This window comes from Hyaloscypha bicolor (genome assembly GCF_002865645.1).
Source record: "Hyaloscypha bicolor E unplaced genomic scaffold K444scaffold_92, whole genome shotgun sequence".
Taxonomy (NCBI): Eukaryota; Fungi; Ascomycota; class Leotiomycetes; order Helotiales; family Hyaloscyphaceae; genus Hyaloscypha; species Hyaloscypha bicolor.
In genome coordinates this window covers 12141-30013 of record NW_020194594.1, presented here as the reverse complement: position 1 = coordinate 30013, position 17873 = coordinate 12141, and the positions used below count along the sequence as shown (strand labels likewise).

The following is a 17873-nucleotide window of genomic DNA, read 5'->3' as shown; positions in this document are numbered from 1 at the left end:
AATAAAATAGTATTATAATTAGAGAAAGAATTTAATATAGAAGAAGTTCTTTATAAAAGTAGGAATATATAATATACTAATTAAGCCTTAGTATGAGTTTTAAGAGTAGCTATAGTTATATTAAAGAGGAAATGGGTTTTCTAATATAAGATAAGCTTTAAATAAATAGATTTAGTTTATCTAATATCTAATAGATTTCTAGAATTATATATTATTAAGTATTTTCGGAAATAATTATTAGATTTAATAAGGTTTTCTTTTCTCTTATAAGGCTTCTAGTTTAGCTATTTCATTTATATATAATTCCTAATTAGGAAGTTTATTTAGATATTATAAGGAAACTTATAATAGTAATTCAAGTTAAAGTTAAGATCTATAAATATTATAATTAAGCTTTAGACTAGTATAAGCTATAAGAATAGCTAGTTAAAAGAATAAGTAAAGCTTCTAAAAGATTTCTAGCTTAGTAAGATATATATAAAAGGCCCTTTTTCTTTTTTTATTTTTTTTTATTTCTAAATATAATTATTATCTATTATTATAATTCGGAATTAAGAATCTATAAAATAATTTCTTAATTCCCTATTTATTTTTATACTAAAAGAAATACTTTATATTTAATTCCCAAGATCTAGTAATAGAATTTTATATATTAAGAATATTATCTAGTAATAATAATTAGATAATAGTAAGAAATAAGTAATAATAAAGTTTATTCGATTTCTAGAATAGTAATCTATTAATAATATTCTTTAAAGATTATAAGTAATAATTAAAAAATGAATTTAAAAGATATATAAGAAATTAAAGATAATAAGCTTTATTTCAGGTTAAGAAAAGCTTCTATTATTAGATACTTCCTTCTAGTTCTTTATAAAGGAAATATATTTTACTTTCTCTAATTCTAATAACTCTAGAATATATATAATAATACTAGTAGCTTTCTTAATTTCCTAAATACTATTTTACTTATAATATTTTATAACTATTTCTCTTTCTAGTTCTATATCTATCTTAAAATATTTATTTATAAATATATATTTATTATTAATTTTGTTTTTAGGGAAATACTAGAATTTATTTCTTTTAATAAACTATTTAAATTAATTCCCGGTATATATCTTTCGGAATATAGTACTATTAAGCTTTTCTAGTATATAGTATTCTTTTAGTTAATCTATATATCTTATTTTATATAAGTTAAGCTAGTAATATAATAGCTTTATATTTCTTAACTTATTTTAATCTATTAATTTAATATTATATATAAGAACTAGATTCTTTTCGGAAATAGGCTTTAAATAAATCTAGTAAGTAATATTAAATTACTTCTTTTTTTTTAATATTATTTATTCTTTTTTATTCTAGCTTCTTTAATATCTTTATCTTTTATTTATATTTACTTTATATATATTTCCAGAAGTATTTCTCTATTATAGACTTTATTTTATTTAAGTATTTTCCAAGTTAAAAAGTATAATTCTATAAGTAATATGGCTTCTTTATTATAGACTATATAAAAAGAAATAAATCTAGTTAGTCTATATATAATAACTCGGTTAGTAAATAGAATATATAATAATAAATTAACCTAAGGCTTCTTTTTATTTATTATAAATATAATAAGTACTTAAATAATTAGTTAATATTTTCTTTTAATTATATTATTTCTCTTGAAATTATAGGCCAAAATAATAATTCTATTAATTCCTAGCTTATTAAGTTCCTGAATTACTACTTCTTTAAATTCCGATTTACTATTTATCTTAAGCTAGCTAAATAAATTATACTTATAAATAAGTTCTTCCTAAATAAACTTAGTAATCTTCTTACTAGTTAGGTTCTTTAAAGATCTAGCTTTAACTTATTCTAAGAAGTTATTTCTAGTAATAACTAATAAGTTATATTCTTTATAATCTAATAGTTTAATTATATTAATCCCAAAATAATAGAAAAGAAATATAGCTTTTATTAGATATAGAACTTCTTTTTATTTTCTTTTACTTTTATACTAATAAACCTTATAAGTATTAATATACTTTTATATATAATTATAGTAACTTTTCTAGTAATAATAGCTAGCTACTAAGTAAAAAGTACTTTCTTTTCTAATATATCTAATCTTATTATATAGCTCTTTAATAGTAATTTCTCTTTATTCTTTATTATTAATAATAAGTTAAGATAAGTATATTTTAGATATTATTTTTTATAGTAATTAATCTCTTATATTATAATTTAAAGCTTCTCTATTTAATTTTCGAAACTCGGCTTTAGATATTTCTTCTAGTCTAAAAAGTATTATAAGGTATTATATAATATTCTAGTATTATTTGAAATAGCTATTATCTAAAGAATCTAGTAAAATAGTTAGGTTATTAAATAAAGTATAGGAGTTAGTATTATTATTTACTATTTTATTAGAAATTATATATAAAAGGCTATAGCCTTTATTATATAACTTTCGGATTTTATTATTTTTTAATATTACTAATTTGCTTTCAGATATAATAAGGCTTTAATTATTAATCTCTAGTAACTAGATACTATTATTTAAATATCTAGTAAAGATCTTGGGAATAAGATTTCTTAAAATAATATTATATAACTAAACTAGAACCGCTTTCTTTAACTAAACTTTCCGTCTAATAAGTACTATTCTAATAGTATTAAACTCTATTACTAACTATTTATTAATATTCTTATTATTTTTGGTATTACCTTTTTACTATAAGTATCTTAATAATTTATTAATAATAATATATTTAGTTTCTTTAATATACTTAACTTTAAAATTAAATAGTTAAATTCATATTAGCTAGCAAGTAACTAGAGCTTCAGGAAAATCTATAGCCGCTTTACTTAGCTATATAATAAGTATATTAGTATCTAGTTTAAGGATAAAGTAAACTCTATATAGCCAGAATTATACTTTCTATAAATACTTTACTAGCTCTTAGTATTCTTTCTTAATAATATTATATTTCTATTTAGTATTATTCCAGATTCCAGACTTATATTATATAACTCTCTTTTTTCCTTTATTATTATATTAACTAAAAGTTCTATTTTATTTATTAAGGCTAGTATTTATTACTAATATAATTATTTCCTAACTTTCTAATAAATTATAGTATAACTTATAAAGTATTAGAGTAGTAATAAGCTTTTTTTAAAGAATTTATATAATTTACTTTTATTTATTATTCCAGTTTTATATTATATCTTTCCTTATTAAATAGTAAATAGGTTTAGTAATAATTATAAAGCCTTTAATTCAAATATAGTAATAAATAATAATTCTAATAAATACCTTATTTTTAATTATATTATTATAATATTCCTATTTTAAGATCTTAGTAATTCCTGAATTTAAAAGGCTTCTTTTAAGTACTTTATAAATAAAGCTAATAATAATTATATTATTATAATAAAACTGCGATTTTTCTCTAATATTAGCTCTGGTTTATTTAATTTTATTTAAGATTATATTTACGTTTTAAAAATATTTAAATATAAAATATTAAATTTTAGGTAAAATAAGCTACTTATTATAATCTATATAAGGTTCCTTAATTTTAATATTATTAATAAATAATATAGCGATTTTAGGAAATAGATTCTCTAGAATAGTTATAATAACCTATATAAACTATATAATAGAATTAGTAGCTTCCTAAAGTAGTATAATTATTCTTAATAGCCCTAGAGGCATTATAAATATAGTTAAATCTCTATTATAAGTATCTAGTATAAATTAATTATATTTAGAAAAGAAATTAATTAGAGAAATATAAATATATCTAGTAAATTTCTTCGAGATCTTATTAGTAAATAAAAGTAAGTTAGTATTTTATAGGATTACTAAATTTATCTTTATAGTAGTATTAATTAGTCTATAAGTTCTAGTAATCTTTTTTATAACCAAAAATTATAGATTTTAGTAAGATTTATTATATTTCTTAAAAACTCTATAATCTAAATATTCTAATAGTATTTTTACTATTACTAATACTAGAGCTTTGGGATATAGAAAATTCTTTTCTTACTAGACCTTATATTTAATAGTCTTAATTAGAATAAGTAAGCTAATATTCTTATAAACTTTTCCTATTTCTTTCTAATTAAATATAATTATATTTTCTTAATTAATTATTAATTCTTAGAATATAGCTAGTTTCTTTTCTCAGAACTAGTTACTAATATCTAATTATTTAAGGCATTCCGGAATAAGTTATAAATCTCTTAAAATAGCTAATATCTTTAGTAAAAAGTAATTCTTATATTTCCTAGTATATTTCTATAAATATTTTCTAGCCTTAGATCTTTTAAACTAGTCCGGATATTTACTAGGGCCTTTTTTAATTTTATTATTAGTATTTACTAGTTAAATCTTCTTATTTTTTATTTTATATATTTCTATAACTAGAAATAAATTATAGTTATTATCTTTTTTTTTAAGAGCTATAGCTATTTTCTCTAGTATTTTTTTTATCTAATCTCCGGAATTTATAATCTTTCTATTTAGCTTCTTTCTAGTTAGATATAAAAAGTATTTTTTTATCTAGTATTTTAATATATTTTTCTTAAGCTTTTATATATTCCAGAATTCTTTCTAGTCTTAAGTTTTATATTTCTTAGCTTCGGAAATATATTTCTTTATTATTAGGAAATATTATTTTATTTCTTTTTTAGAAATATCTTTACTTAATATTCTTTTTATTTTTTTTCTATTAAATCCGGAACTACTTTTAATAATACTCTAATTAGAGCCTTTTTTATTTTAGTTTTCCTAAAAATATTATTAATTTTTTAAACTCCTAAACCCAAAATAAAAGAATTTATAAGAAATTCTGGCATTTTTCTATTTCCTCTAATATTATTACTAGTTATAATACTAGGCTTTATTTTTCTTTTTTACTTTTAGTTTCCTATTTTATATTATTTAATTCCTTAATTCTAGAAGCTTAATACTTTTAAACTATTACTTTTCTCTATTTCTTAATATTTTTCAAAAATGAAATAATTATAATAATATAGGTATTCTAATTATTTTTAGGATTAGTAAATCTTCTATTTTATAAACTATTACTTTTATATATAATATTTATTTTTATTTTTACTAAAAATAATTAATTAAGTAAAATCTTTAGAGCTCTTTTAATTAGGAAAAATATATCTTTATATTCTACTTTATCTATAACTTTAGCTCTAAGCTTTATTATTTCTATAAATCTAAATTCTATTCTAATAATAGTAAATATTTAATAATTTATAGTATTATATATTACTTTACTAATATTTCTAAAGATCTTTTTAGGGAAAATATTAACTTTAGTTCTAGTATTAATTATTTCTTTATATTTAATATTTCCTTAAGATTCTCGAAATATAAATTAAAAATATAGAGATTATATAATATATTTATAAGCTAGTAATATTCGAATATTAATATTATTACTTTTAAATTAAATAATTCTATTAGTATTAGGTACCTGAGCTAGTATTTCTAATTTCTTAAATATTCTATTTATTATATAAGCTATAGCTACTAGCTTTATAGATCTTCTAGTATATCTAATTATATTTAATATAATAGTATTTCCTATTTATAAGATAGTAAAATAGGAAGTATTATTCCTAATTTATTAGTTCTAAAATATAATAGCTAGATCTAGTATCTTTAAGATATTAATAAATATTCTCGTTTTTTTCTAAGTCTTTAGAAATAAAATAAATTTTTTTTTTAATAGCCTTATTAGAATATTATTAATTTTAGGAATTCTATACTTATTATAATTAAAAGTATACTAGGTTTCTAATTCGTTCTATTTATCTCCGGAAGTATTAATATTTATATTCTTAGCTAGGCTATTTCCTTATTTATTATTTCTTAAAGTAGTATTTTTCTGGCCTCTTATATAAAATAGCTTTTTTTTTATTTTAGCTTATTTTCGGAAAACCTTTTTAGCTATTTTTATTTCTTTTTCTTTTTTCCTTAATAAGAAACCTATTATAATATTAATAGAAATACTATTTATAGCCAAATTTTAATATTATTTATTAATTCTAGAACCTAAAGTATTAGTAATTCTAATATAATTTCCTTTAAGGCAAAGTAGTTATTTAGATTCTCTTAATATAACTTATTTACTTCTATATATAGATCCCGGTTAACTAGTTCTCTTTTCTTTTTCTTATCTAGTAAACTAGATATTTCCTATTAATCTCTAGATATTTTTGAGTTAAATATTTAAGTTATAGTTAAATTCTTTTCTTTGAACTTGAGAAATAATTTAGTTAAATTACTAATACTTACTAGTAAGAAAAAAGGAAATACTTTCTTATTTAGGCTTAAATAGCCCTTTATATTATCTTCTATTAAATTAGTAAATATATTTATAATTTATAAGCTTTTTTATTAGTAAATAATAGAACTAAGAGATATAAATATATTCTAAATTAATATTATTATTCTTATTTCTATTATAATACTTATAGTAAATTCGTTCTTTTAGTTCTAGGTCTATACTATAGGCTATATTAACTTAAGTAGTATTTTCTAATTATACTTAAAACTAACTTTCTCTAGAATATGGTTATTTAGATTTTTTACTTAATTTAGCTCAATTACTATAGCTATTATAGTATTCTCTATATTCTTTATTATAACTTCTAGTATATCTTTCCTAAAGACCCGAATTATACTTACTAGGCTATTAATACTATTAAGCTTACTATAGTTAGCTAAGCTATATAAATAGGCTATAAATATTCTCCCGAATTATAATAGTAGCTATACTAAATTATTTCTATAGGTTCTCTTAAGTTATAGTAATAATAGATAGTTTTTCCAGATTTCTTACTAGCTAGTTAATATTATTTCCCTTAGGTTTATTACTTTTAGTAGGTTTTATATAATTAGCTATAGGCTAGATTCTTTTCTTATTTATATCTATAGTAGCTTTAGGAAATATAATAAGAGAAATTAGTAAAGAATAATTATTTTCCGGTTTAGAAACTATATTATAAATTATTATATCTAAGTATTCTTATCTAAGTCTAGATATATCTAGATTATTAGTAATATTAAAACAGTATTTCTTTTTTTTATACTAATAAGATATTATTATTTTCTTATATATCTTACTATATTTATAAATAGAAATATTTATAGGTTTAAAGTTTATATTCTTAAGAATATAATCTCTTACTAAAATAAATAACTTTTTTATAAATTCTCGGTACTAAGTAATTTCATTTATTTCTTTTCTCTTTAGTAATTTCTTTAATACTTTATTAAATATATTAATATAAGACTTAAAAAAGATTTCTCTATTCTAGGCTTATATAATAATTTAATTAAGAAAGTTATAGCTAATTTTAAATATTTCCTAGTTATATTCTCGGAATTCCTTTAGTAAGGCCTTAAAGAACTTGGTTTTCTAGTAATCTCCTGGATTATTAATATAGTACTTTAGTATAGCCTTAATCTAATTCTTATAAATAGAAGAAATATAATAAATAATTCTCTTTCTTTTAGTATTATTAGAAATATAATAGTTTTTATATATATTTATATACTATTCTAAGAATATAGAAATATTACTTTCCTAAAACTATAGTATTTTAGGAGCTCTTATAAATAGTAGGTTTAAATCCGGTACTAGTATATACTTATTCTTAGCTATATTAATCTTAATAATTTCTTTTATAATTAATTATAGAATTTTTATACCTGAGACTTTTACTAATAAGATTCCTAAAAAAACTAATTTTTTATTTAAGTATATCTTTTAATTTAGGAACCGGAATTAGAAAGAAACCGGTTAATAATAATAAATATAGTTAAGATTCGAGTTTTAGTATTAGTAATAATAAAGTAATAGCTTTTCTAGTCTTATTTCTATTATTTCTATTTTCTTTCCTATTTCTTTAGCTTAATACCTATAGTATTTTTCCTTAATTTTATTAAACTAAATATATTTATTAATATTATTAAAGATAATAATAAAAATAATAAATATAATTTTACTAATTTTTCTAACTTTTCTAAATTCTTTTTTATTTCTTTATTTAGTATCTATTTCTTTTTCTAGAAGCTTCTCTAGTTTATTTATATAATTTCTTATTTCTGATTTCTTTTTAATTCTTATTTCCGATTTCTATTTACTATTTTACTTAAATTTAAGAGTATTTCCTCTTTTAAATATTTTTTCCGGATTTAGAAATAAGCTTTTCTACTAAAACTAATATTACCTTTATTCTAGTTTTTACTATAACTAAAAATAATATATAAATTAATAATATAACTTTATTTCTAAATATTAAAGTTTATTTCTAACTAAGGTCTAACTTATATTATCTTAGTATAATTTTTCTTATTCTATTTCCTTTATTTCTTTTTCTTTTATAATTAGCCTCTATTTTTACTATTTTTATATACTATATTAATAATTATATCTTATAGCTAACTTGTATCTAAATTACTAGATATATTAGAAATTAATATAAGATATTAAGATTAATACTTATATATCCTTAATATTTTGGCCTTAAACTCAAGGTATTATAATAGTTCTTTTTTTCCCTAACTTACTAAACTAATAATCCGCCTTATAAATACTTTTTAGAACTTTATAAAAGTATTACCTTAATTATAAAGTTTCTATTCTCTCTATATTACTTATTATAAAATATATAGGAAGGAAACTATAATAAGACAAAAACCTATATAAAGTATACCAGAATACAAAACGTAATTTAATAGTAAAATAATAAATTAAAAGTATAAATAGTAAAATATAAATAGTATACTATATATAAAAGCTTAATTAATTAAATACTTATAAAGAATTATTCTCTAAATTTATAGAAAAACTAGCTTTCTTATATAATTTCTATAAGTTATATATAAAAGGCCGCAGCCTTTATTATATAATCTAAATCTCAAAACCGCTAAAATAATATAATTTTTAATAAGTATAGCCTGCTATACTATAATATACTCGTTTATTTAGCTACTTTAATTACTATTATTACTTAAAAAAGCAAACTAGCTAGTAGAATAAATAAATAGAACTTGTAATAATTATATTTTAGATATATACTTTATATATACTTTCTTTATATTTTATAAATATAAACTAGAAGAGTTCGGGTTAGTTTCGAGCTTAAAAGAGGGCTTAGGGTTAGGAATTAGGGTTCGGGTTAGCCCCGGGGGTTTAAAAGAATAGTAAAAGCTTTTTATATTAGAATATATTAAAATATAAAGGCCCTATAAATTAGGGTTAGTATATTATAAAAAGGAAACTATAATAAAACAAAAACCCATATAAAGTATATTAGAGTATAAAAGGTAACTTAATAGCAAAATAATAAGATTAAAAGTATAAATAGTAAAGTATAAATAGTATATAATATATAAAAGCTTAATTAATTAAATATTAAAAAGAGATTATTCTCTAGAATTATAGAAAAACTAGCTTTCTTATATAATTCCCGCAAGTTATATATAAAAGGCTATAGCCTTTACTATATAACTAAAACCTTAAAATTACTAAAATAATATAATTTTTAGAAAATATAACTTATTATATTATAATATACTAAGTATATAAGTTTTATATATCGAGTATATATTATAAATAATAGTAATAGTAAAGCAAAATATATTCTAACTTATTTATTATAGGCTAGGCCTTTATATAAAGAAAACTAGTAATTTAATTAATTAAATAGAATTCTCTAAAAAGAAAAAAAAGAGAAAAAACAGGAAAAAGCAAAACTATATTCCTTAAAATATCCGAGCTTTTTAAGTAATATATAATTACTCTATTAATTCAAGGAGATATATTATATAATAAAAGCTCTAGCCTTTATTATATAATTTAGTAAAGGCTTTTAGCCAAATATATAAATCGGATTTTAATCTATTATATTATTTCTCTTTTTATTTATAAATACCGGTTCTATAAATATATAAATAAAGTTTTTTTTTATTAAATAATTTCTTTTTAAGCTTCTAATACTATTATTTTCTTAAATACGAAATATAGTTCTTATATAAAGTATATATAATTCTTCTATTTTATAAATAGCTTTTTTAAAAGCCCTTAATTATATTTTATATATTTTTCTTATTAAGAATTCGTTTAATTTTATATTTATATTTATTATTTACAAGTTATAGTTATAGCTATAAGTTATCTTAAAACTAATTTAGTAATAAGTCTATTATAATTAGCTAAAAAAGCTTATTATAAAATATATTATATATTTCTAGAAAAATATTAAGCCAAAAACTATAGCTTTTTATTACCTTAACTATTATATATTTAGTATATTTTATATTAAGCTTTTTAATTAGCTTATTTATCTAGATATTCTAGAGATTAAGCTAGACTTTATTTCTAATCTTAAATTCCGAAACCTGGTTTTTTTTCTAATTTACTATTTTCTTTTAAAATTATTAGACTATTACTATTATAGTTTATATATATTCTCGTATATTATAAAGCCTATATATAATATTATCTATTATTTAAATAAGTAATAATCTCTTGCCTTTTTTACTAACTTTATTCTAGAACTATATTAGCTTAATATAATATTTATAAAATAGAAAAAATAAGCTAATTTCTATAAATAAAATATTTCTATTATTAATTACTAGCTTAATATATAATAAGAAAGTTATTTAGTTTTCTTAATTATAGTTTATAAAAATATAAAAAAAGGTTTTAATTATTTAGTTTATTTTTTCTATAAACTTATTTATTTCTAAATAATATATTATAAATAATTAATAAATAATATCTAATAATTTATATATTCTAGTCTATAATACTTCTATAAACTATTTCTTTTAATTAGAAACTATTATTCTCGAAAGCCTATATTAGTAATAATAAATTCTTATAAACTATTTTATTACTACTTTAATTATAATATTTATTATAGCCTTAAGTATTACTTTTTTTTCTAGATAATTTATAATAATTATTATATTAATATATTCTTTATTTAATAAAATTTTTATTATAAAATTAATTGAAATATTTTACTAAATTTAATTTAAAATAAGAAAAGGCTTTAAAAACCTTTAATAATAATTTCTTTATATTTTATTTCTTTTATTTCTTTTATAGTTCTATATAAACTAGTATATTTATTTTAATATATTTAGCTAAAAGAATTATTATATAAGAAAAGTACTTATAATATCTTATTTTAGATACTTATATTAGATTAAGTTATAGGTCTATTAAATTAGCTTTATATAAAGCTTTTTTAAGTTAGAAATCTATTATTATTTCCGAAAAAGAAATTATTTTAATTAAAATAATAAATATTTTTTTATTAATATTTTAACTTTTAAATTAATAAAGAATATTTATTTTTCTTTTTATATTATTTTAACTATAGCCTAATATAGTATGTTTTTTTCTTAGATATTATACTAAAGCTTTAATAATATATTTTAGGTATTATTTTTTATTTATTATTATTTTAGTTTTTATTCTATTTTTAGTTTTTTAAATTTAGCTTAGAAAGATTTTTTTATTTTAAAAGAAGTTTTATTTTATTTTCTCTATTTCTTTACTAATTTATATTTATAAGTTAGGCCTTTATATCTTATTAGTTTCCTAACTAAGAATTTTTTTCTTGGTTTTAATTTTCTAGGCCGGATTTAGGAAACCGAATAGGCCTTTTTTAAATTTATTTTCTTATTTATATTAGTATTATAAGAATTGAGTTTTTAAAAAAAATTATTAAGGGTCTTTGGCTTTAATAGTTATAATATTCTAGACTATTAATAGTTATTTTCTTTTTTACTAAAAAGATTTTCTTCTTGCCTTAAAATTATATTTATTTATTTATTTATTATTATTTTTTAAAATATATAAAATCTTGAAATTATATTATAAAAGAATTAAGAATCATTTTATTTATTATTTAATAAGTTTCTATATTATTATAAAGTATTTCAGGTTTTTATAATTTATTTAAATCTCGAATTAATAAATACTTTTTAATTTTATATTTTATTTCTTTATTATAAATCTTATAATTATATTTTATAGAATTATTTTTCTTTAAAAATATATATAAGATTATAGAATATTCTTTTTATTAATTTATATAAGAATACTATTTATATTTTATTTAAAGAAATTTATTTCGAGAATTATTTCCCGGTTATAATTAAACTATATTAGTATTAGAGTCAAAATAAATATTTTCTTAAGCTTTTAGAAAATGGTTTCTATTTTATTTATTTATAAGAATACTCGATTCTTATATATAAGATTAGATAGTAATTAAATAATTTCTAAGAATTCTCGAATAAAATATTAATAGAAATTAGTAAATTTTAGAAAACTCTATATAATTTTTACTAACTTCGGGATTTCTTAACTTAAAATAGCTTTAATATTTACTAGATTTATATAAATACTCTTTTTGGCCTTTATAATAAATTTCAAGGATTTTATTAATTTAATTTTAATTTTAAATTTATTAATATCTAGCTATAGACTTGTTTTTTAAAGTTATTAGAGAATTCTTTATATATATTTATAGTATTTTTTCCTTAATTCTAATAAATAAACTAGAATATTATTTATATAAATAGAATAAAACTTATTTAGAAAATCTATAAAGGCCTAATTAATATATTTCTGAAATATATTCGGGATATTTATTAGACTAAAAAGAATTACTAATTATTTATAGAATTTATACCTTATATAAAAAACTATTTTTTATTTATTTCTTTTAATAATATAAGTCTTTTAAAAAGCTATTATAATATTAAGCTTTATAAATTATTTTACTTTTCTAATATTTTAAAGAATCTCATAAATTAATAGAAATATATACTAGTTCTTTTTTATAAGCTTATTTAGGCCCCGGTAGTTTATATAAAACTATAATTCCCTATTAGGTTTTTATATAAAAAGAATAGAAATAATAGTAAAAAAATAGCTTATTTAAATAAATTCCTTTTCTAATAGTTCCGTAAAATCTTCTATAATATTAGAAGCTTATTTCGAGATATATTATATAATAGGCCCTATAATATAATAGATTTCTTTCTATTAATTTTTTTTAATTTAATCTAGTAATTAATTTCCTAATTTTAAATAAATAATAACTTTTTTATTTTAATTAGATAAAATATCTTTTAGAAGCTCTTATATTATTCTAGAAGCTTTATATAAAAATTAGTTCTATTTTTCCGAATTAGAGCTTTTTAAATATTTATTAAACTAGTTAAGAAAACTTTTATATTTCTCTTTTTATTTCTCTTTATTAAATAAAAGAATAAGGCTATTAAAACTTATATATAATTTATTTATTTTATTCTATATTAAGGTTACTAATAATAAAATAAATAGCTTTAATCTCGAATTATAAATTTATATATTCTATAAATAAAGCTATTATATATTTAAGATTATATCTAAGCTAGAAATCTTAGGAATTATATTAAGAAAAATATAAGATTTATAATAGCTATTAATATTTATATTAAATACTATTATTTTATTAAAAGCCTTTATTTATTTAGAAATAATTAGTATATACTAGAGGTTATATTAATTAATAAAGTAAGAATTAATTATTTTATATAATATATATCTAATATTAATAAAGGTTTATATAAAATACTTTTTATTAACTATTACTAATATAAGAAAAAAAAGTCTAATTATATCTTTCCGGAATTATTTCTAAGCTTATTAATCTAAGCTTATTTCTATATATTTTTAATAGCAATTTTTATTAGAAGCTAGTCTTTTTCCGAATTAGATATATTCAAGTTCTTTTTATTTTTATTTTTATTCTTATTCGAGATATTAATATTTTTTTCTTAAATTACTTTTGTTTTTTTAGGGCTATTCTTAATATTTTTATATTTTTTACTTTTATTTTTAGCTATTTATTTTTAATTTTTTAATTTTATTTACTAGCTCGAAAAAAGAAATTCGAATATAGCTTTATTTAATAATTATATATAAAATAGTTATTTTAATTATACTAAAAATAAAGTTTTTTTTTCTTTTATTAATTAATTTTATTTCGAGAGGCCTAATTAGAAATATTCTTTAATTATTATCTTATATTACTTATAATAGGCTTCTATTTTATTAGCTAAATAAATAAAGTAGCTCTAGACAAAAAAGGGCTTTTAAATCTCTTATTTAACTAATTCGGATAATAAAATTTTATGTTTTTGATTTTAGCTAGCTAGTTATTAATTATTTATAACTAGAAGTAATATTTTTTATATAATATTTTTTAAATTTTTTTTACTATTTCTTTTATAAGTTTAGTTATAATAGTAGTTTTAAAATATCTTTTCTTAATCTTATTTTACTATTTCTATTTCTTTATTTCTAGAATTAAGTAATTAAAATCACTTAAGAATTTATTTAAAGAAATTAATTTTTACTAAATTTAGTTTAATTTTTCTAGGGTTTTCTATTATTTTTATAAGTTATAAAAGGCTAGATTTATTTATTTAAATAGTTTTTTAATTATAAATTTCTCTTTTTTCTAGATATATCTTAGCTATAAATATATCTAGCTTACTATTTCTCTAAATAAATATCCGAATTTATACTAAATTCTTTCTTTTTTTCTACTAATTATCTTTTTATTAATTTCTAGCTTTATTTATAAGAGTTTTTTAAAATAGAGATATAGAACTAAGTTATTTCTATTAAACTTATTAGAATTTGAAAAGTAGGCTTTTAGTTATCTTATAAAAGAAAATTAGAGAAATATATAAAATAGAAAGAATATTTATATTTATAAAAGATTTGAAATTATTATATATTTATTAATTAATTTAATTTATATAGCCAGATTTATTATTAAATTTACTTATTATATTACTACCTCTAATAGCTATTAGAACTATATTATAAAGGCTTTCTATATTTATTAGAAGGCTTTATTTACTATTTTAACTTTATATAGCTATTTATTTATTTAACTAATTATTAGAAGTCTTGCTTCTAAATCTTTATATAATAGAAGAATTTAGTAGTTTTCTTTTTTTAAGCCGGATTTAGGAAAATCCAGATAATTCCTGGTATTAACTAGCTAAGTTAATACTCTGGCTTTTATATATAATTTCGGATATTTTCTATTACTAGCTTTTATATACTTTAAAGTTTTACTAAGGCATTGGCTTTATAAGTAGTTTTAAATAGAATTTATTTTTAGCTTTATCTATTTTAAGCTTTATTTTTTATATATAGATTCGAGTACTTTTTACTTCTAGCTTTATATATATATAATCTCTAGTTAGTAAAAATAAAAGAAAAAGAATTCTAATATTACGAGCCAGGCCTTTATATAAAAAAAACTAGTAATTTAATTAATTAAATAGAATTCTCTAAAAAGAAAAGAAAGAGAAAAAACAGAAAGAAGCGGAATTATATTTCCTAAAATATTCGAGCTTCCTAAATAATATATAATTATTTCATTAATCTAAAGAGATATATTATATAATAAAGGCCCCGGTCTTTATTATATAATTTAGTAAAGGCTTTTAGTTAAGTATATAAATTATATTATTTTAACTCGTTATATTACTTATATATTTTTAATAATAGAAATTAAATATATACTAAATATATGAGTTTTATATATTAAATATATATTATAAATAATAGTAATAATAAAGTAAGATATATTTTAATTTATTTATATACTATTTCTTAATAATAAAAGTTAAATATATATTAGAAATATATTTAATATAATATAATAAGCTATATTTTCTAAAAATTATATTATTTTAGTAGTTTTAAGGTTTTAGTTATATAATAAAAGCCGTGGTATTTTATATATAACTTATAGGAATTATATAAAAAAGCTAATTTTTCTATAGTTCTGAAAAATAATTTCTTTTTAATATTTAATTAATTAAGCTTTTATATATTATTTATTATTTATACTTTATTATTCATATTTTTAATCTTATTATTTTATTATTAAGTTATATTTTATATTCTAGTATATTTTATATAGGTTTTTACTTTATTATAATTTCTTTTTTATATATTTTATAATAAATAAAATAAAGAAATTAAAACTTTATAATTAAGGTAATACTTTTATAAAGTTCTAAAGGGTTTTTATAAGGCGAATTATTAGTTTAATAAGTTTAGAAAAAAAAGAGCTATTATAATACTTTAAGCCTAAGGCTAAAATATTAAAAATATATAAGTATTAATCTTAGTATCTTATATTAATTTCTAATATATTTAGTAACTTGAATATAAATTAGCTATAAGATATAATTACTAGTATAATATATAAGAATAATAGAAATAAAGGCTAATTATAAAAAGAAAAGAAATAAAATAAGAAATATTATACTAAAATAGTATAAATTAGACTTTAATTAGAAATAAACTTTAATATTTAGGAATGAAATTATATTATTAATTTATATATTATTTTTAGTTATAATAAAAACCGGAATAGAAATAGTATTAGTTTTAATAAAAAAGCTTATTTCTAAATCTAAAAAAGATATCTAAAAAAGAAAATATTCTTAATTTCAAGTAAAATAATAAATAGAAATCGGAAATAAGAAATTATATAAATAATTTAGAGAAGCTTCTAGAGAAAGAAAAGGATACTAAATAAAAAGAAAAAAGAAAATTCAGAATAGTCAGAAAAATTAGTAAAATTATATTTATTATATTTATTATTACCTTTAATAATATTATTAAATATATTTAATTTAGTAAAATTAAAGAAAAATACTATAGATATTAAGCTAATAGAATATAAAAGAGAATATAAATAATAGAAATAAAACTAGAAAAGCTATTATTTTATTATTACTAATATTAAAACTCGAATCTAGATTATATTTATTATTATTAACTAGTTTCTTTTTCAAATTCCGGTTTCTAAACTAAAAGATATATTTAAATAAGAAATTAGTTTTTTAGAAATCTTATTAATAGAAGTTTTAGATATAGAAATTCTATAATTAATTATAAAAGAAATTATTAAAATTAATATAGCTAAAAACAAATATATACTAATATCGGATTTAAATCTATTATTTATAAAAGCTTCTGAAATATTATAGTTTTAGAAAAATAATATTTCTATATTCTTGAAATAGTATATAGATATATATAAGAACTATTATATTTCTAATAATACTAAAAAAGAAAGAATTATCTATTATATTTCTTTTATTTATAAGAATTAAATTAAGGCTATACTAGAATATTATATTAATAATTTAGGAAATTACTAAAAAATTAAGTTTTTTAAGGCCTTATTAAAGGAATTCCGAAAGTATAACTAGGAGATATTCAAAATTAGCTATAATTTTCTTAATTAGATTATTATATAAGCCTAGAATAAAAAGATCTTTTCTAAGTTTTATATTAATATATTTAATAAAATATTAAAAAAGTTATTAAAGAAAAAAGAAATAAAAGAAATAATTTAATATTAAGAATTTATAAAAGAATTATCTATTTTAGTAAAAGATTATATTTTTAAGAATATAAACTTTAAATCTATAAATATTTTTATTTATAAATATAATAAAATATAATAAAATATAATAAAATATAATAAAATATAATAAAATATAATAAAATATAATAAAATATAATAAAATATATAAAATATATAAAAAAAATAAAAAAATTTCATTAATAAAAAAAAAGAAATACTATTTTAATATTATTAATAATTTTAATATATTTAGATTTAAATAAGAATACTTAGATATAATAGTTTATAATATAGTTTCTAAGCTAGAAAATAATTATTTTTTATTAGTTCCTTCTATTATATTTCTTAAAGCTATTATAAAT

General features: G+C 16.8%; 1 protein-coding gene across 1 annotated transcript; it reads right to left on the bottom strand.

Moving 5' to 3' along the window:
• Nucleotides 1-12569: 12569 nt before the first annotated feature.
• K444DRAFT_532041 (uncharacterized protein) lies at nt 12570-17656 on the bottom strand (the record flags this gene model as incomplete). Its single annotated transcript, XM_024875050.1, has 2 exons — nt 12570-12668; nt 17564-17656. Coding segments are annotated over 2 exons (192 nt in total), but the record flags the coding sequence as incomplete, so codon positions are not given.
• Between the last annotated feature and the right edge of the window lie 217 nt (nt 17657-17873).